General features: G+C 33.0%; 1 protein-coding gene across 3 annotated transcripts in view; it reads left to right on the forward strand.

The window, feature by feature from the left end:
- olf186-M (Ki-ras-induced actin-interacting protein-IP3R-interacting domain olf186-M) overlaps positions 1-18,678 on the forward strand; it is a 434,062-nt gene extending 415,384 nt beyond the window's left edge. For all 3 annotated transcript variants that reach the window (XM_081745924.1, XM_081745927.1, XM_081745925.1), the window contains 2 exons: positions 7,770-8,030; positions 14,398-18,678. In XM_081745924.1, the coding sequence (XP_081602050.1) occupies positions 7,770-8,030; positions 14,398-14,733 (597 nt within the window). In that variant the 3' untranslated portion in view covers positions 14,734-18,678. The remainder of the gene's footprint in view (positions 1-7,769; positions 8,031-14,397) is intronic.
- The last annotated feature ends 4,050 nt before the right edge of the window (positions 18,679-22,728 follow it).

The raw sequence follows: 22,728 nt of genomic DNA on the forward strand, positions 1-22,728 counted from the left end.
CCCTTGCTAAGTCCGTTCCTTTTTCATTCCTTAGTGTTTCTATGGTTTTTCTTCGTGTTTTTTAACCTCCATGACCAAGACTCCAAGGGAGAGTCGAAAGCTTGGAAGCTTAAAGGAAATTCAGAAATTACAGAAATCTTTAAGTAGAATGATAATTAGAATCCCTAAGCGTGGTTTTGCATTGTCTAAATCAGGGTTTCTCAACCTAGGGGTTGCAAAGATAAGTGGAACATATAAATATAATTAGAATCTAATACCGGAAAGTATTTTTAAATATTATTTTCAATTTTGTTCTAATAGGCATATTTTTATTTTTTATACATACTGTTAAAAACAACAAAAAATAGGTCTACTAAATATTTTCAGCAGGTTCAGAGTTGCTTAAAAACCCATGAAAGAGAAATGAAAGAGGTACGATATGAAACTAATGAGAACTGCATAATGAAATTCCAGAGAAAAACAAATGCAACAAAATCTCCATATTGAAATACAATTAAAATTGAAATCTAATGAGATAACTGATCATCTCATTTCACTAATGCGGCAATGCCCGGTTCAATCTTCGTGACGCACATTATCAAGTCATTTAAAATACTTAATAACTGTTTTAACAACTGTCCAAGTTTATGTAACTAAAATTAGAAATAATGTAATTTTTTATTTATTTATTTTTTTTATCATATGACCCGAAATTAACGGAGCTATGAAGTTTAAAAATTTTTAAACAGCCTCCATTTTGAAACAGTATGACAGATTGGATTCGATATTTGTAATATGAATGAATTGATCAAATTTGGTTTTAATCCATTCTCTTTTAGGGAAGTTACTGTATCCATTGTATACAAGAAATTGAAACACCTTGTGCGTGGGTTTTCTCGGGGTTCTCCCGTTTCCTCCCACTATTTTCATTCCACCATTTCATTCATTACTCATCATCACCGTCTCCTTTAGCCTAACCGGCATATCCGTGGGACGTAAAACTCAAAAATTTCATTTCATTTTTACAAGAAATTGATTCTACTATTACAGAAATAAATGGATAGTGTGAGATCTCCGCAATATATATATATAAAAAACAACATATACTAGCTTATTACAAACCAGAAATTATAAGGGACTCCTGGCAAGAGGATGTGATAAAATGGGGGTCGTGATACGAGTTAGGTTGAGAACCACTGGTCTAAATGATAATAGTTGTGTAAATAACAAAATATGTTTATTAGGGGAATTAGGAGCAAAGAGGAGTTATAGAAAAGCATTGTATAATGAAAATATATTTAAAAAAAGAAAGAAAATAAAGATAAGCAAATTCTCATAAAAAAAACTACTTGAATTTGTTTCTCTAGCTGGTTCTGTTCAAAATCTATTAGATAAATAATAAATTCCATGAAATGTTATTTCTTCAAAACATATTTGGACATTCAATATGGCCAACAGTGACACTGAACGGAGTATTCTTTTTCCTGTTTTCAGTTTCTCTTACTCTGATGACCAGGCGTTCAATCTTGAAAGCTAACTGCGGATTTTGAGTTTAACGTCTTGTTCAGCAGCGAGGCTATATGAGACGTAGACCTACTGATTAACGTGGAATCCGAACCACTTGATCCTCGGCCGGGACTCGAACCCGGGTCTCCCATGCCAAAGGCGCGTACGCTAACCGCTTAACCAGGAAGGAGCTATATTATTATTATTATTATTATTATTATTATTATTATTATTATTATTATTATTATTATTATTATTATTATTATTATTATTATTATTATTAATTTATTTATTTATTTATTTATTTATTTATTTATTTATTTATTTATTTATTTATTTGTTTTTATTATTTTGTATGCTCAAGAGACAAGCTATTTAATTTTGAAAGCTAAATTTTTATTTATGAGTTCCTTCAGTGTATAATAGTGTATCATTTAAGATGTGTATGTATTATTGTTATATTTATATTTATTTTACGAATCCGAGCAAACGTTAAAGAAGGTTGTCAAATCAGAATACAATCCTTTGTCAGTTACACGTTATCAAACAAACTTTTCACTCAGTTGGGAGTAAACTAAATGGAAATTTCTCGCAGTTGGTTTTCTAAAGTTTTTGTTCGTGGAAAAAAAATTAGAAAGGCAATCAAAATAGATTAGATTCTGTCATGAGTTCGTGGATAAGGTAGTTAATTTGGGTCACTTTTGTTTGTTATTTACTATCGCACTCCTTACGTTGGCGTCAGTGTTGTTTTGTAAATATTTCAGTTTTAAGTTAACAATGGAGAGTCGGGATGAGTTATATATTTCTGCATTAGGTATAGTAATATATTTATGTGCTGCTATTTCATGTTTACTTTTAAATTCGAGTTAATACTTTACAGGTACTAAAGAAGTATTTTTCTATAGTAAGGATTTGCAATATAATGTCGATCTTATACCTGTGTGGTCAAATACGGTTTTACAAATTTATATCCATAATATATTAAGTACCAAAATGGTGGCGTAGGATTTAGTACGTCTTTGCTTGTATATTATTTTGCTAATTTAATACACAATACACATTTGGACAGTAAAGCGAAGCTTACAAGTATTTGATACAGGTGACACTAGTGTAAAATTAACTCTAGAACAACGAGTCTTAAACTGCGATCTGCGGTCCAAAAAGTGGTCCTCGAAATCTACATCTCTCTCCCTCTCCGATTGGTCCGCTTAGATTGAACATTAGCCAGAAAAAATATAATTGAGGTAAATTTCTTACACGAGAGTCTCAAATAGGTATAGATTATACAACTTATATTAGTAAGATAAACATTGTACAAAATAATAGACAGATGATTAATGACAGTTAATGATCATGAAATAACTGGGGGAATGAGAATGCGGGAGGAAACGGGAAAAACCTGAGAAAACCCATGGTCATGATATTGTCCACCACAAGCTCATATTGCCTGGAATCGAATCGGAGGTGAGTGCTTTACTACTGTGGCTTTCTCATATATGGATATATTTATCATAGAATACTCTTTATAGTCTTCAGCTATTTTTTTTAAAAGCTATGTATTCTATTAATATTCTATTAATATAAAATTGAGATAATTTTAATTAACATTCTTTCAAAATTATGATCAAAATAATAATAATGATCTTCTTTTACCCTGTCTTTTCCTGCGTATGAAGGGGTCGACATTTTTGATAATTCACTTCCATCTTGCTTGATTACATCATTTTCGATTATTATTTTTCTTGGCCGCGGTTGCTCAGTGGTAGAGCGTTCACCTCTGGTGCGTGGGGTTGGTTCGGTCCTAATTCGCACCAAGTGGACTTTGTGTTCAACAAACACAGTGCGTGTGTGTGTTTTCTCGGGGTTCTCCCGTTTCCTCCCACTTTATTCATTCCACCATTGCATTCATCTCTCATCATCACTGTCTCCTTTAATCTAGCTGGCATAACCGTGGGGTGTAAAACTGAAATATTTCATTTCATATTCTTTTTCTCGATTATTCTTGATCATTCGTAGTCACACAATCTGTGTGTCTTCTTTTTTGAACTTCTTCCTCTTTTTTGCGTTCTACTTCCATTTCCCCACTTTATTACCGACATAATCAGAATTTCTTCTCATAACATGGCCATTCCAGTGTAATATTCTCTCTTGTACTTTCTTCGACATCTAAGTTACTTTAATGCTGGTTCTTGATCCTTTCTTTCTGATCCCTATCCAACATCCCTCCGAGCATAATGATAAATTTGCTTTCCAATAGTGAGGATCATCTCGTTTTGAATTTCAGTTTAGCGTCCCTTTCTGCAGCATGGCTATATGAGACGTGAACCTACAGCTTAACATGGGATTCGAACCACATGAGCATCCGCTGGGAAACGAACCCAGGTCTCCCACGCCAAAGGTTCGCACGCTAACTGCTTAGCCACAAGGAAGTTCAGAAGGTTGTCTCGAGATTCTTTATTTCTTCCCTACTCTTCGTTCCACCAATTTTTAGATTAATCGCATTCATTTACTATCTGTTTCCCTTGACCTATAGCCCTTCTTACTTCTCTAATGTCTATCACGTGTGCCATTTGTCTATGAGATGCCCAGTTCGATTCCCGGTGGAAGGGCATAGTGGTTCAGACTCTACTAGAAACTAGGTCCCATCGTATATAACCTCATTGCTCACGGGAGATGTAATCACTCAGTCAATTCTTTAACCTTCAAGGCATAACAACAAAACTAAATATTTCATTTCATTCAGAAATTAGCGACGAATATTCATGAACTTCTCAACTACATACATGTGTTGAGGTAAGAGTCTTCTGGTTGTATTTTTCCGCGTGAAGTGCTAATTAATCTTGTGTAACAACTTGTTTATAAGAATACCTTGCTATTACAGTGTGAGCATGTGTATTAAAAACCAATGACCTTGTGTATTTATAAATGAATGCAAATGAAAAAAACTAATTAATGATCTTATGAATGAACACATGATTTTGCATTTCATTTGTTCGTCTTCCTTTTCTGTCTTGTAGCTTACATTCACTGACGTGATATATATATATTGTCTGTCGAAATCATACATGCATAAGAACGGTTTTATCTTTAGCTCTTGTTAGTTTCCACTTGTATAATTTTCTGCTATGGCCTTGTTATTACGTCAGAGCATTCGAAGATGCTTTGAAAGGAAATGGCTCGTCCACTTCTTTTCCATTTCCGGTATTATTTGTGCTGTTACAGGTTTCCCTTGACGTCATCTTTCCATTTTTGTTTTCCTCAAGGAACCTAATCGGTCATTTCGTGATATACTTAAGAAGAATTCGTGGATCAGTAGTCATTTGCTACTCTTGTTCCTTACGGATATTATTTAACAGTGGTTTTTGCAATGACTTAAAGAAGATATTTCTTTTTTTGTGAATGCATCGATAATTTTCATTATAAATTTAGTGCAAGATATTATTTATTTATTATGGGACAGATAATTCAGTGTTAGAACTTCTGATGCGAAACCCGAAGACCGAACACCTGGTTCAATGTGAAGCATGTAAGTTTTTGGAGAAAAACATCCTTATCTACAGGTTTCTTTGAGATTCTAACATGTGCTCCCACAACCTTCACTTCATCATACTTTTTCCTCATTCACTTGATTCACGTGCGTTTTTCAGTTATCTTGTTTGCTCTAAAGCAGCTTTACTCAGACATTTTTTTTTTTTTCAAATGAAGACCACTTTTATTATTCAGAATGTTATATGTACCACTTTGCCCTTGTCTCGTTAGAAAGCGAATTTATTATTATTATTATTATTATTATTATTATTATTATTATTATTATTATTATTATATGTTTGGAACATAAACCAATGTACTTAATTTTTAAATTAGTTTTAATTTCCTCTAAAGCCTTCGGCTCATCTGCAAATTACCTGCACACTAGCGACATCTCTGGGGGTCAGGTAGGAGACAGCATAGCTAGTGACACCTATTAGCCTCATTGTGAACTATTGAAAAGTAGCGTGATTGAGAAACTGAGATCAGGATTATGAATATAGAAATATGTTCGCCGGTATAGAGTTACTCACAGACTGAGATGTTTTTGCTTTATAATAAGGATTAGTACTTTAAAAATTATTGAAGGTCATAAAAAATATTTGACAATATTACATCTATATAAGCTATCAGAATGTGTATAGTCTTTATCTTATATAATTTTATCATCTATTATTTGTATAAAATATACCTGTTCGAGATTCGTAGCTATAGTGTGTGATGAACAATTCATGTGAACATTATTTTTTCGTCTTCTTCGACTAATGGTCAATGTAAGAGGACCACAGTTTGAAAACGTCGCTCTAAAAGGCCTAAATGTTGGACTGTTTTTATCAGTCTATCGCTTACATTTTACATGTGTAAAATAATTACTAAATTCAAATAATCATTTTGCAATCTCTCTGCTTAATTTATTTATTAGTTTCAAAATATCTTTTGTCGTATCAAGAAATGACAATAGACTTGTTTAAAGATAAATTTCTCTGGAACAATCGGAGCACCCCGTAGACCGTGGTGTAGTAAGAGTAGTAATTACATTGTACTATTATTATTACTACTACTGCTTCTGTTTTTTACTCTTGCCTCTTTTTTTTTTATCACAACCCTTTATTAAGTTACTTTTCTCTTTGTGTGTTTGTTAGAGTCAAATCGTGCAACTGAAATTCCACATATTTTCATACTGAGTAGAGTTGTGAAAGTTTGCATGGATGCATAATCCAAATAACAATACAGTATTTTCACGTAATTTTCACTCTATTAATATATCGCTTTACTGTAAAATTAATTGTTACAAATGTATTTAGAGTGCGTATATGTGTAGGCAACGTCAGTTAAATATTACTTATTTAACGAAGAAGTTACAAACTTTCACAAGTGTTGTTTTGAGTGAACTGTTGTAAGTCTTGTAAAATGTTCTTAGAAAGTAAAATATGTAAGCTCACACACTGAAATCACGTAATATTTCCATTAAGGAAGTTGGAATTAGAGAATTCATTGTAAGGATATTCAGTAAAGACTAAAAAAGTAAAGAATAACCTTGAAAACAATTTAAAACAATGCTGCTTCTATAAAATGCGCTAAAAAGAAGGCTTTTTTGTAGGGTAAAATTAAGAAATGGGATTGTGACTTAAAAGCATTGTGTGCCTGTGTGCAATTTAATGTTCAAGAGCCTGACATACTAAAAATAATACAAAATTTACCATTTTTCTTTTGTTTGTTTTTCATAAGTGAAAGAAGATAATGAAATGCAACTTGGCACAATCATAGATAATGTTATTCTACAACAGAAAGTATGAACCTGAAGATTTTTCAATATTGCCATCTATAAAAATTACAGTGTTGGCAGAATAACATTTCCCTCAAAATCTAAATTAAGACAGCGAGTAGAGGAACGAACTCGAACGAACTGCAGTTGATTACGTATCATGTTGTCTTGGAATCCTGTGAACTCTTTTTAAATGATAGTTGTATTTAGTTTGTAATAAACAAAATAGTTTTAACGTAAAGTTATTAAAATTAAATAATATTGTTATTTAAATAGTAGTTCACAAGATATCAAAACAACATGGTACTTAATCAAATGCAGTTAAGTTCGTTCCTCTAGTCGCTACCTTCTTAGATTTTGGAGAAAATGTTTTTTTGGCAACACTATAATTTCTGTGGATGGCAAGACTGAAAAATTTTCAGGTTCATATTTTCTGTTGTAGAATAACATTATTTAAGATTGAGGTAAGTTAGCATTTCATTATATCCTTTCACTTATGAAAAATAAGCAAACGAAAAATGGTAAATTCTGTATTATTTTTAGTATGTCAGGCTCTTAAGTGTCGTTTCTGTTTTAGAACATTATCTCTAATATTTATAAAAACTTCAGCCCTTAACATTACGAAGTGCCTATTGCTTTCAGTCTTAGTCCCATTTCTTCATTTTGCCCCATTTTCCCCTTTTATTGGATTTTTTTTTAGAAGTATTGGTTTTATATTATGTATCATATACTCAGAACGAATGGTCTGGTTTGAATAAGTCTTTCAGTCACTTAGGAAAATTAGTCTTTCTTAGAATGAACAGGAAACTACTCAGATTGAGTCATTCGATCTGAAGTTCTCGGTGAAATAACATACAAATTAACTATGCCCTTTTTATATCATCTTTATTCATATTGATAAGAAATTTTATGTCTATACTAAATTAACAGCTGCTTCTATTGTTATTGTAGAAAAGGTAATGTTGTTAAATAATGTGTTTCTTTATTTCAGCAACATAGAATGAGAACAGAGTCAATTGAACTTGCCCTGCGAGCGTACCGAGAAGATCTAGAAAAGCAGCAGCTAATGTCTATGAAACTCCAGCAACAAATGGGGGACTTAATGTTGCCTGGGGCACAGATGGAGCTTGAATGTGTGCATGAGATTAGAAAATGCATTTCCGTTGAAGTTGATCGAATGGCCAAATTTCTTCAAGAGTGGAAAGATCGTCCTTTGGATCTGGGAAAGAGAGTGTCAGACATTCTCTCACAGGTTGGTATATACTTTATATATACACACACAGGGGCGGTGATTAGAGGGGCAAGAGGAGGCAGTTGCTCCCCCTCTTTTTTGAAGTGATCCCTTAATATATATAGTTTCATTTCGAAATGGGAAGTTTTTGTATGTATTATTGGTTCATAGAAAAAAAAGGTACCGCATAATATTTGCCTCTGCGAGAGTACGTATTGGTTATTTGTCTTCCTGTGCAGTTAAGAAAGGAAAGGTACAGCGTTTTAATTGTCATGGAAAATGGCTCAAAAATTAAACTACTGTTATGTAACAATTTCAACGTACTTTCAGCGTTCTTACAAGGACTCGATTTGTTAATCAGCCACTTTGAAACTAATTGAGAGAACATTTCGCAAAAAAAGCTATTCTTGAATTGCACAAAAATTGACAGTTCCTAAAATGTCTTTTCTTCTTTCTAATAGTAAGGAATATTGATTCAAAAAAGAGTAATAAAAAACAACTACTACGTTTTCCATTGGTTTGCCTACAGCATTTATGATATTCCGCAGTTACAAATTCGTGGTTAAAGAAACAAATCCTATAGCATCCTATTAGTTATACAACCTTTTGTCAACCAAAGTGTTAGCAAAACCAAGAAAACTAACATTAATATACAAATATTCAGATCATGTCTCCCCCCCCCCCTTTTAACGTCCAATCCGCCGCCGCTGTACACACACATAGTATATATGACATAACTTATAGAGCCTCGACATTAGTGTTACAGATGAAGTTATCTGTCATGTTTTCGAATTGTGACTAACACAACCTAACACCACTGTATGCGAGAATATGAGTGGAACATGTAAGGTATTATTGTTAATTAATTAAATTAAATTTACATATATAAAACTGTTAAGGACAGCAGTGGCCAATTATAACACTGTAATATGTAAGATAATTAAATATATTTGTGCCCTATACCAATGTAAAGTGCTTTTTTTTTTTTTAAAGGAAAAAGATACCAAAATTAGACGAAATATTAATATCACTTAAGGAAGCATTTTAGAGGATAATGACACATTACCTTGTTAAATCGCATTTCCTTGTTTTTGCACTCTTGAAAAAGATTATAGCAGATACATTGAGTTATTGAAATCACCTTTTTCAATCTAATTTTCTTGTCCTTTCACCTTTAAAGAAGATAGCAGGTACTTAAAGAAGAAGGAGAACTCAGCCAAATATGTTCCACTTTTCGAATGATTTTCAATGTTTCGTTTACATCCTCTGAAATCACCTTGTAGCGAGGAGGTGAGAACTGTTTAAGAAACTGTCTTGGCTATATATCGGGTGTATCAAAAGTCTTGGGCCGTAGACCCACTCCGTTATGAGTAAAGATAAGTACAATGGAAAGAGAGAAAAGTTGTTGGCAATTGGTGGGTTTCAATGTAAATGGTGGAATTCCTTCAATCGCACCAAGTTTTTGATCTCTCGCTGGTAAGGCACCCTATGTTAAATAGCAAACGAACGCTGGCAATTCAATAGGCTATTCCCTTGGACCCTCAGCAATAGAGCATTGTTGGTTAACGAATTAGAAGTATTCTGTGCTTCCTCCTACAACAATGTGGACGGTGTGAATATTTTTTCCATGCCCTTACGTTTCATTCGAAGAGCCTTGCCTCTTTTCATTATACAGGGTTCCTAACTGGTCAGGGAAGTCAGAGAAAACTCAGGCAAGCTCAGCAAAAAGGACTGGAAATCAGGGAAAGTCAGGGAAATTTTATAAAATATATTTTTGCCAACATTAATTTTACACCAATTTCAGCTTAATGATCATAGTATTTTATGGGAGGTAAGTGGAATATGCGTATGATCAATTCGTTACTATTTGTCTCTATAGAATAAATATTCACCGTTATTCATTCCTTATTTATATGTCAACGTCATCCGACACCTGTCATAAAATCCAGTGGTCAGGGAAAGTCAGGAAAATTCTCCAGATCAGATCAGTCCTAGACGAAGCCCAAACTAGCAAAAACTTGAACTAATTACATGAACCTTCGATTGTGCCACCTGCAAAGTCTATAAAAGAAGTGACAATTCACAGCAACTAGGTAACTAAGAAAATGTTAAGCTAAGTCAATTGAACTTAACGGCAATCTTCTGAACAAGGAATTTGCCAACTTGATCAGAAGTAGTGGCTTTTGGGGGGAGGCTTCTCCTTTCTCCCTGCTGAGACAAGACAGCTTTTTTGGCCCTCCTGAATAAGTCATAGTCCCCCAAGAAAAACTTCCTGGGTACACCCCTGTATGATTATTTAATTATATTTGTCACTATTTTATTTGTCAGTTTCGTTTCTATGCAGTTTCGATTCTACGCAGTTTCGATCGTACGCAGTTTCGATCCTACGCAGTTTCGACGCTACGCAGTTTCGGTCGTATACAGTTTTGATCCTACTCCGGTTTTTCCCTATATAACTTCAAAAAAATACTATTACTTAATATTCTGTGATTATAAAATAATTGTTTTTTTATTGTTCGATCATATGACCTTATCTGTTTTCGATCCTACGCCGGTTTTAGTTTCGATCGTACGCAGTTTCGGTCGTACGCAGTGTCGATCCTACGCATGTAACCCTATGCAAGAACGGTGATCTCAACATGAAAATTTACCTCAATGTTAGTGTGTTAAGCTAAAAAAATTTCTTCTGAAAATACGCTGCAGATTCAAGTAATATTTTCAAGAATTTCAGGAATGATCTTAAAAAAAAAAAAAAAAAAAAAAAGAGAATCTAACAATTGCGATCGTGGCCAATAATTAGTCTTTGGATCAGGGGCCACAATATTATTCGACGGCCCCTAAATTGAATATTCGTTTTTTTTTTTTTTTTTTTTTTTTTTTTTTTTTTTTTTTAACGGAATAAGCACATCATATTGACTTAAGTGAGAGTTTAGGTTTGGCTACACTATGTAGTTCTCCATATATAAGGCTTACAAGAAAATTTTCGTTTGAAATATATTGGATCTTTTAAATCCAAAAATATGGATGAAAGGACCTTCTGGATTAAGTCAAATCGTGGGACAGGGGGAAATTTAAATATGTGCCAAGTTCGAGAGCCCCCGTATAATACTGGTAAGTTGCTAACTCTGCATAGAAGGGGCAAAAAATTAATTTGCACAATTTACAGAAAATCATCCTAGTTATGTTTACATTCATAAAAAAATCACGCGCTTAAATTTTATGAAATCAAGCGTTTGGATTAATTTCTTCTTAAGTGCATGTGAGGTTGATTTCTTCTGACCTAAGCTGGAAGGATGATATTAACAAAAGTTTCGAATTAGAAAAACTAAATGTATACGACGTGTACTTTGGAAAAATGGCATTGAATAGCACAAAAGTGTATTCAGTCAAAATCGAAAAAATTAAAATATCAAGTCGATCTCTCTATTATTAGAGTTAGGTTATGTAATTTTTATGAGGAGGACAGTTTCCTCTGCATCCACACACAATTTACGACACAAGTGACTAGCGAAGTATGCCTCTATAAAATACACAGTTCCACTTGGTATCCACGACATCATAAAGTACTAGATACCAGCAACATATAGCGTGAAAATAAACTCCTACGCGTTGCTTTCTAAAATAATAAAATATATGTAAGAAAGATTCGTGGTGTTCATGTATATTAAAACTGTAAAATATAGAGTATTCTATATGTAGTGGTTGAAACAAAAGAATCTCGAAGCGAAAATAGAAAATGATTCCTTACTAGAAAAAATGAAAACAAAAAGTACACGATAAGGACTTTCGCTAAATACTTCGTCATATAAAGAGGGAAAGAAGTAGCGAGAAAAACTAACAAGTAGCAGTGTGTTTGTTGGATGATAATGAGTTAGGCGGAAAGTTCTCAAAAAGTAGAACGCAACATTTAAACACATGAATAAATACAGGGTGTTTCAAAATGAATATCGGGGTTTTAATGCTTTGTACGTATTTATTACATTTAACGAACATACAATTAAAAATAATACATCAAATGAATGAGCAGATCAAACAGTTTTTGCTACAAGTGTTCAGTGTGAGCACTATTCGTCACACGACACACATCGAGACGATAGGCGAGAAAGGACCATAAACTTTCCGCTGTGATATGCCACAAAACACATTCAATTTAGGGGTGTTTCGTTTTCAACTGTACCATCTCGTGGAGATTTGCTGACCCCCCAGACGTGAGCATTGAATGTTCACATACTTAGGTGAAATGGCGATTCATCACTGAAGACGACACGATTTAGAAAATCTCGTCATGCAGCAACATTTCACTTGTAAAGTTGGCACGTAAACCGTAATCTGTAGGCTTTAGAGCTTGTAGCAATTGCAAACGAAAGGACGTAGTTGTTGTAAGCGTCTCGTTAAAATTCTCCACATAGACGGTTGCACTGTAACTACAGGTTCAGGCTTTGCAAAATATAAAACACCGAAAGCTTTCTGCTTATTAGTCGCCATCTTTGCTACTAGCGCTTTCTAACGGCAGTAAAATTCTCCACATAGACGGTTGCACTGTAACTACAGGTTCAGGCTTTGCAAAATATAAAACACCGAAAGCTTTCTGCTTATTAGTCGCCATCTTTGCTACTAGCGCTTTCTAACGGCAGACAGAGGTAACAGTGCATGCGCATGCGTGCGTACAAAACTGAGTTCTTTCATTTCATGTATTATTCATAATTGTAAGTTAATTGTAATAAATACTACAAAGCCGTAAAACTCCGAAATTCATTTTGAAATACCTTGTATAATATTATTAGTTATGTCTAATCACTGAAGAATGTTTGAGAGAAAATGCACATAGTGTACTTTTTACAGTGTGTGATTATGTTTTCATTATTTTCTGATATTATTGAAATCCGTCACTGAGAACACATTTTACAAAGGCTGTTCCAAAACAACTATCCTTTCCAAACAACGCCATGGGGCTACACGGCAACAATGTAGGCAAAAGTTTAACCTATTAATTAAAGGTAAAGCGAGCTGCGAGGTAGTTTAGGTTAGGTAAAGAATTCTCGATACCACAGAAATTTAACATATATACTTATTTTACGACTAAGTTTACAACAATTTTTCGCTATAATTATCAGTAATATTGCATTTTTGCTCCTTTTCCAAGTAACGAACGGCCTGTTGAAACGCGACACATACTTTCTCTCCGTAAATTATTCGTAGCGCAATTCCCTCGCGACCTTCAACAAGTGCTTTGTGCCAACGAAATATTGTCCTCTCACGTGAACATTCTTCTTTATAGGCTTTCTTCGTCTTCTTCACAGTCGCCGAGACCGATAAACTGCATCGAACACAATAACAAATTATACAACAATGTTCCGTGTTTATATTCATACTCACAATTCGGAAAACGTGAAGTGTAAAATTCGACACACTTTCGCACTGCTGCTGAGCGTAGATTAGTGAATACGAACACATTCGGCTCATTGTTACAGTTACGCAACGATTTGAACTACGTGCCTATATGATTGTCGAGTCGCCTCATAGTATTGTTTGAAAATACGGTACAGTTCTCGCAACAAGATGGCTCTCAGTGGGTGGTATTCGGAACTGTCCAAACAGTTGTATCATCTTGTAACTTAACGTGTGTCCAAAGACGTTGCCATATTTTTGGCCCCCTTTTAACTGTGATTAATGACTTACAAATGTGGGTTTGAGATGTCACTTTGCTTTTTCCTCTCTTTTTCCCCTTCGCCAACGAAAGTTAGATGCTCCGAAAATGAACATACTGACCAACTGCTTGCATCTTAACGGAAGAGGTCACTTTGCTTTTTCTTCTCTTTTTCCTCCCCATCGCCAACGAAAGGTAGATGCTCCGAAAATGAACATACTGACCAACTGCTTGCATTTTCTGCTGAAAGTGTCAAATAAAACAATTAAAAAAAAAACACACACACACAAACCGTTCGAGCTTCCAGGCTACTTTTTTCTTCACCAAAACATGTAAGACATTGCATTCCTTTTTCAAGTGACAGAGATAACCTTTTACACACCCTCTTTTCTGGCCGAGAACTATCAAACAGTTCAAATTTCTTGGCAACACCGGATTTCGGAGAAAATATTTGTTTTACACCATGCAGTGGGAGGAAAAGGCTAATAGGTCAATTTTCTGTACCACTCACTAAGGCTTTTAAGCTTTTGCGAGAAGATTAGCTACTGACACTTGTTTTGGGACAGCTTTTGTAGATCGTTAATCTTAAGAAGTTTCTGATAGTAATTGTAACTTTATAATATACATCTACTTGTTACCATTTTTATTTATTTATTTATCTATTTATTTATTTATTTATTTATTTATTTATTTATTTATTTATTTATTTATTTATTTATTTATTTATTTATTTATTGACAGATGACGTGTTTACTAAAGCAACAGAGTAGCTTATGCCATGAATTGGAAAAGCTGAGTTTACAAAAAGTCTCCTCGGACGAAGGGGCTACAGGTGCCTCATTAGTTCGTTCTTTGGCAGAAAGTGGCAAAAATATTGAACTTCCGAAGCCTGAACGTGAAACTGCTGCTCCAGCCTTATCTGCGGAGCAAGAACAGTTAGCTAAGTATATCATTCAAGGAGTGCAACAAGTGATTCAAAAAGAAAATAGAAAAATTGAGGAACTTGTTCATCGAAATTCAGAAGAAATACAGGAAGTGAAGCAAATTATACGTCAAAAATTTTTCGAGAATGACTAATACATTATAATCACTTTACTTGTTTTGTATAAATATGTGTTTTGTCGTAAAAAATGGTTTGTTATTTCCCATATTGTTATTAATAGTTATGTTTCTGAAAGAAGATAATGTTCATATTTCATACCCTATTTAATCAGGGGTTCATTTCTTTCATATAAGAGGTTTATGTTACTGAATTGTTAGACATGATATATATATAGATAGATTTATAATTAAAAATATTTGTATTTGTATTAATCTTCAACAGTGCAGCCTTCATTTTTAAAAATGTAATGCACAGTAACTTCCCTGTGATTCTTTTTTCTAAATTATCACTTTCAGTCAAAAAATAAAGAAATAAGTCTATGAGTGGTGCTGTGTGTATATATAATGAAATAATAATAAGAAATCAATGATATTGTTAAGTACTATTGTTGCATTGTTTCTGTATGAAGTGGTTATGTGGCTGGGTTATGAATCAAGTGGTAACTAGTAAGATCTGGGTAAGTACTATGTAATACTGTATAATAAGAAATTCTCAATGATATTTGGTACAGAATTTAACACTTAAAATGTTGGGTTTGTTTCCAATTGTTTGTATATACAGAAGAATGTGAATGAAAGCTTTGCAACTCAGAATATACAGGGTGTATTAAAACGGACTTTACCACATGGTTGGTCGGTGTAAACTTTGAAAACTCATATTGCTTAATTTATTTAGTTGACAGGCATGGTTTTGGTGTCATTTTGTAGCAAAATACATTATTTTTATTTTATTTTATTTTTATTTTTTTTTTATTATTATTATTATTATTATTATTATTATTATTATTATTATTATTATTATTATTATTATTATTATTATTATTATTTACCTTATACATAAAGAGGCTCAGTGTGTCTTCCATTGGTGATGCAGTACACATCCCATTTCACTTGTTCTACGTCTTCAGACGTACGGGAACGACGTGAAGATTTGTTGTGTCTTACCGAACATCCAGTCTCAATAAAACACTTATGCCACTAATAAATAGTAGGCCTACCGGGAGGATCTTTACCATACTTTGTAAGAAAATTACGTTGCAGAGTTGTCGCAGACTTAGATTCTTCAAACCTAAACACACAGCTACCACGCTCGAGACAAGTAAAGGTAGCCATCTTTGCTGCAACTGCGCTAGCGCTTGTGATGGCTTGTTTCTGAAATCTGAATAAGTGTACTACGTGAGTCAAAACTTGATGTATTTTGCTACAAAATGACACCAAAACTGTGTGTGTAAGATAAATAAACCAATCAATATGAGTTTTCAAAATACTTATAGAGTCTTTTTGATACACCCTGGAGATATATCAAATCGAATGTGAAGAATGTATAATAGCGGTATTTTCAACTTTTCGAAGGGAAATGGGAAGTAATTTTCTTTTAAAATGGAACGTGATAATCTTTGATCCAAATTCAAAATGTACCGTACTTTATTTTCCTAATATGTATTACTTTACCTTAATGTTTAAAAAAAAGTGTATTCTTTATTGCTTGTTTTTAGAGGTTTTAGCCATCTAAAGTCATAAAAGGAATGGTTTTCGTAGATAGCAGCTTAATTCTCGAAATCCTTCATTATCGATATGGCTGCGAAAACTATGTTTAATAGATAGTCTAATTAGAATTCTGTTAAAATTAAATCGTGTGGTATGATATACTATGGATACAGCGAATCAGCTTTTTTTATCCAAAGCTGCTGTGACGATATTAAAATGACGTGCAAAGCATTTCACGACTACCTTGACCTGACCCTTAATATCACACTTGGATGGATACCTTTTGAAAGTATTGAGAAATTGATTTTTATTTTTATTTTTTCATTTAGAGAAGAGTTAAGGAGGAACACATTTCTTGGTATATTTCGTTTTTAAGGAACGAAACAGAATTTTCTGTCACTTTAAAGTAGAAATTTTGTTCACTTCAAATCAAACAATGCACGAATTTCGTTCATTTCAAAGGTACGAAGTAATATTTTCGTTCATTTTCTGAAGAGTTGTGTCGACAATATTTCGTTCCCTTCTGTAATTATTCAATAGAGATTGGAGAAAGTTACCTAAGGTAGTTCTTTTCGGTAGTTACGGATCATTTATTATCGTACAGGTGAAAACATCTGTGGGTTTGCACGAAAAATGTATGGATCTTAAGGAGATGAGTAATGACAATTTTGATTGGACCAGCTTGACACACGATACGGTCTAATAGCAAGCTTTGTTTCTGCGTCAATGAACCTTCGAATTTCTTAATAATCTTTGTACTTAGTTCAAGCCAAAATGGTATAAAGTTTCCATATTGCTTGTACACACCTATATAACTGTGTAATTGTAAAGTGTGTATTTACCTCAAGTGCGTGTTTTTCTGTACCGATCATTGCAACCTTACACATTTGTTGAAGTCTTCGTTAGAGCTAATGATTTTAAGAAAAAAATTCGTATTGTCATTTCAATGCCACATATCTTGGTGTTGTTCTTTGATTCCGGTGTTATCCCAATTATGTAGAAATGAAGAGTCATACGTTTTCCTGTTATCTTAAACCTGTTGTATTTGAGATATAATAAACTGATTAAAAAGTTTATACTACTAGCAATCTTAAAGGAATCCACCATATTTGTATCAGTATTGCCAGATTCCAAATCTGTGTAGGTGCTTTTTGATGTATGAAGAATGACGTACTTTGAATCTTGCGGTTAGTTTATACTATGAATTACTTAAACATTTTTATTATTTTGTTTCTAATAGTTTGTTTGTGCAGAGTATCTCTATTTTGGTTCAATATAGTTCTAACAAAATACAATTCTTAAATGGATCTTACAATTTTCGAAAATGGGATAGTTATTGTTACACAGGTAACTATGTAATAGTGTACCTTGCTTACAGTCCTTGGTTCTAATTAGGTGATTAGGTAATCCTTTGAGTGCTATTTCATCATAAATATACTCCATAGTTCTGGATAATCACAATAACATTTTATAACACATTTTTCTGACCATTTTTTAGATATTAAATAATTCATTTTGTTCTGGTCAGAAAAATGTGTTTTAAAATGTTATTGCTATTTCATTATTTCTAGAATTTCTTATGTGCTTTTTTTTAAATTCTAAGTGCGATATTTGTTTCTATCTCACCAATATATGTGAGTTTGGCATTGATAGGTAATTTTATAAATTTCTAAATGAACCTTTGTGTCAATGTAATAACTTTTGTATTGAGTTAATGTTTTTCTAAATTCGTAGGCAAATTTAAACTTCTTCCAAAATCATACTTTTTTTTTCCTTCTCTGACGAGAACTTAAGCAAAAATGTGAAGTTGAAAGATCGAAAAACAAACAATTCAACACACTTGAGATAAATGAACTTATTATTATACAGTTGAAACTATTTAAATATAAATTTGTATCCAAAATTTTGTTGCATTGTAAACTTTGTTTGACGCTAATGTGCACAAAATGTTGAAATATCAAAGAAATATTACTTTTTTTTTTTTTATTTTTTATACATGTCTTGGCAACGTTAGTATCCCTTCAGTAAGGACTGAAATTTTTCGTAAAGTAAAACACCAAGATGAACAATTAAGCCTAAATCCATTCTATTTTTTAGAAAATATCAGCAGAGTGCATTCTTTTCACGAAGTTTTATTTAAAATGAAACTTTCCGTACATGAATAGCTAGTTACTGAACTGTTAACTTGTGTTGGAAAGCTAAAAGTATAATGATATTTGTGTGTGTATGGACTTGAACTTGAACTCGTAACTGATTTCTGCAACGGCAATCATTTGTAAATTGTTAATATGCATAGTACATAACTATACTCACTGACAACAAAGGATAAAAAATATATATATATTGTAGAGCAAAAGACTGAAGCTTTGTTATTGTCATAAATACTTGTAAATGATTATATTCAATTACAAATAAAATGTAAATTTAACAATATTCAATACTATTTATTGTTTGTTACATCTAATTTTAAAAATTATTCTATACTTCCAAACTATGTTGTGCATAAGTAGATGTACGAAAAGGCGGTTTTCTTTTATGGAGGTTTTTTTTACACATGTAAAGTCAGATTTTGGGGGCAAACAACGGTTTTTATTTTATTTTATTTTATTTATTTATTTATTTTTTTTTCATTCATGATTTTCTTATGCAAGTCCCATCGTTTTCCTGTAGTGCAGGAGCGTAGCTCATCAGAAATTTGTAACACCGTGTATTAAGACAACTCAAGAACGAATTTTACGAATTTCTTAGGATAAGAAATGAAATAATAGAAATCAATTTCTTAGAATATTTTCGACATCACATCACAAGCTATAAGAGCTCTAAATGGTCTTAATAATAAAAATCTACTAAATTGTAATGACACAGAAACTTAACCACTATGATTATCCAGCATCGTAAATAGATATAATACTCACTGGCAGTTTAGCTTTGATGATCTCCAATCGATGTCTTTTCAGTATGCCAACTTAATTCCAACTCCCCGAGTCAACTCTCCGTACTCAACCAGCATAATCTTTTTCCGGGATTCGGACGCTTCCTGGTTGTGGCGTAGAGCTTAGCTCAGGTCTCCTTATGAAATATCTTACTCTGTTATTTCCTTATAGGAAAACTTACTATAACTGTGGTGTGATGCCTACGTTATCTGTTTTTATTTTCTTAAACAAATACTTTGATTATCGCTTCCTTATTTTACAATTACCAAAATAAATTTTCAAAATACGTGTTTGAATTTTGGGTACTTCACAATATAAAAAGTGCCTTTACAACATTGAGTACTTGTCAACCATATTTTCAGTCGGGGGATTTTCAAACTACATTGCATTGGTTACCAACAACTGTAAGTTATGCATTCCATCATATCTTACGTGCTGTTTTGGTTCCATAACCACCTTATTAAGTGCCTGAAAGTTATACATTTTGGTATATGTTTTTCACAGGTTGTATAAATACAAACTGGTGAGGCAGGAAAAAATCACCCTAAACCAAGACACACACTCAAAACCATTTTGTGTTTTGATATAAAATTTCTCTTAAATCTCGATCTGTGTTTGGTAAACATTTTACTACAAATTTTAAATAGTTTATTAGAACCTAATTTGAGTTCAGTTTACAAAATAAAGCCATAATTGGCCATTGTTGATATGATGATAGTTGAAAACAGTAGAAAAGTTTATTATATGCTTGTTTTACCGATGCTTCTATATATGTCTTCAACTCCAAAATTATGTTACTAATTAAAGTTTTAGTTTGTGTGTAAATTGTAAATGATAATATTGTTCCATGAAATCTATTACATTTTCAGTACAGTTAATGCGAACACGAACAATTTATTGCGACTAGAAAACCCACTGCGTCCGCGAAACTGCTGTTTTCTTTCCCATCGAATGACTGATTCTTTTTCAGAGTGGAATAACTGGAAAACAGAATAAAAACTACAGCATGTGCATAATGTAAACATCGTTAATAGAGGAAAGTAACATTGCTGACTTTCATACTATACAAATCATTAATAAGGGACTTAAGGTAAGTTAATTAGCGACGAAAAGTCAGAATGCATCTGCATGTATGATAGGCATGTACGTAGTATTTTATATCGAAACATCGCTCCAATGTAGACTATCTGGAAGCCAGACTTAAAATGAAACTACACACCTGTTAAAGGAGACAAGGGTAGTGGAGATCACCCGGATTTCTCAGAACTACATGCACAAACTCATTTCTGATACTTGATACTCTCTGGCTATAATAAGATTAAACTCTCTAGCTAACGACATTATCCCATAAGTTAATGGAGGGAAATTATTGAAGATAGTTCTGTTTTCAGCACCGTGTTGCAAATTTATAGTTTCTTCTTGTTCATGCCTAACTACCTAACTATCTCTATGTCCTATTGAACCCGGAGGTTCAATGCCGAGCTCAAAAAAGCTCTCCGCTGAGTTATGTTCTTAACCAACTGAATCCAGTTTCTACATTGTATTCCTATTTCTGCGAGATCCTTCTTAATATTATCCTCCCATTTGTGCCTAGATCTTCCTAATGGTCGTTTTCCGATTGGACTTACAGTTAAAACTTTAAAAGCATTCTTTCTTTCTTCCATTCTGGTTACATGACCTACCCACGTAAGCCTCCTAGATTTGATGACCCCTAACAATGTTTACTAAACGGTATATATTATTCAGTTTCTTGTTATGAAGTTTCCACCATTCCCCATTCCCGTTCCTTTTGGGTCCGAATGTTCGTCTTAAGGATCTTGTTTTCAAATACTTTCAGTCTGCATTATTCCATCAGAGTAAGCGCCATTGTTTCGAAACCATACAGTACAACAGGCATGATTATCATTTTATATATTTTAAGCTTCAAATTTCTCGACAGAATTCGCGACTCAAAAGATTTTGAGGTGAACAATAACACGAATTCTCTGGTTTTAGTCGACATTTAGTCTGTTATGTTTAGCATATTTTATTGTTTTGCATATTCAGTTGTAATCTCCGATACATTTATTTTGTTTACATGTTATGTGATTATTCTCTCTCTCTCTCTCTCTCTCTCTCTTTTTTTTTTTTTTCGCGCAAAATATAATTTTCTGGAAGTTTCTGATTGGAATAATGAAAATCTCAATTACCAACTGATAAAATGAGTTCATTGTACGCTTTCAAATCAACATATGTTTTAAGAATTAAATGAAACAGATACCTTAATTTGTTTCCAATAACATTGATTTTATCTAGTATATTACGGTGAATGGTTATCCCTACAGTTAAAAAGGAGCTATTTGTGAATAGCTGATATTACATTAAAAAAGATCGTTTGTAGCCCCGTCTGTCCCAGTTAAATTTGCAAGTCTTTAAGACAATGACGTAATTAAGAAGGAGCAAACGGGGCTTGTGCCCCCTGCGCCGGATTGTGGGGGTGCAAAACTGGGCAAATATTTATTTTCATTATAAGGTAAGGAAAGGAATTTTAGCAAACTAAAGATCATAACAAAGTATCTCAGAAACTTAAGAGGACAACAACGACTCACCAACCTTAGGATCATATTCATAGAGCATAAGTTATATATATATTTCAGAGCTATATTTTGAGGACATTGTAAAAATCTTGGCAGCCAAAAGAACCTGCAAAGTTAAATTTTAGTTCCAGATTTTTGTGTTTTCATTTAACTTCCATCGATTTAAGAGATTTGCAAAATATCCGAGTATTACTCGAGACAACAGCTTGACTGTTTGTTACAATTAAATATTCTATTCTAAAGCAACAGATTGTTGATTCATTCTACACATATGTACGTCCCGACATAATTCCAAAAACATTGTGATTTGCAGTTAATATAATAAGACTATAAAAATATATTAAGCATGCTACTCTGAGATTATTTGGCAATCAAATACTAATTAGTTTGATGTTTTATCTTGTACATAAATTAAATTACGTATTACAATTTTGAAGTAAATCTTTACCACTTGAATTAAAAATGGAATAGGAGAATTACTGTGTGAAGCCAATATCACGTGTGGTCGGAGATCGTTTCGGTTTGGTTGGTCAAGGGGGGGGTGGGGTCACTAAGGCGAGTTCTTGCCTTGGACGACAACTAGCCTAGTTATGTCGCTGTATCAAGATTCAGAAAGACTAGCATTTTTCAGTCAAGGACAGAAAAATCCTATATAAACCCACACTTTAATATCATAGGGGAATCTGAACATTCTTTCCAAGCTCTCAGGGTATTCTTGATGATAATGATCGACACCTGTAAAGGACGTATTATCAGAAAGATAAGATGTCTTTATTTTATTTTATTTTATATATTTATTTTATTATTATTATTATTTATAAATTTTAATAACTTCGCGCTGCAAATTTTATTAATTTAACCAAAATGAATACCGTGAGAAATTTTAACATGATGCTGCGAAACAAAATTCACGAAAAATATTTATTTCACCATGGAAATTAACATTATTCTTTCTTTCAGAAAGTTGCGATGAT

This window comes from Thermobia domestica, chromosome 18 (assembly GCF_964235325.1).
Source record: "Thermobia domestica chromosome 18, izTheDome1.hap1.1, whole genome shotgun sequence".
Classification (NCBI taxonomy): domain Eukaryota; kingdom Metazoa; phylum Arthropoda; class Insecta; order Zygentoma; family Lepismatidae; genus Thermobia; species Thermobia domestica.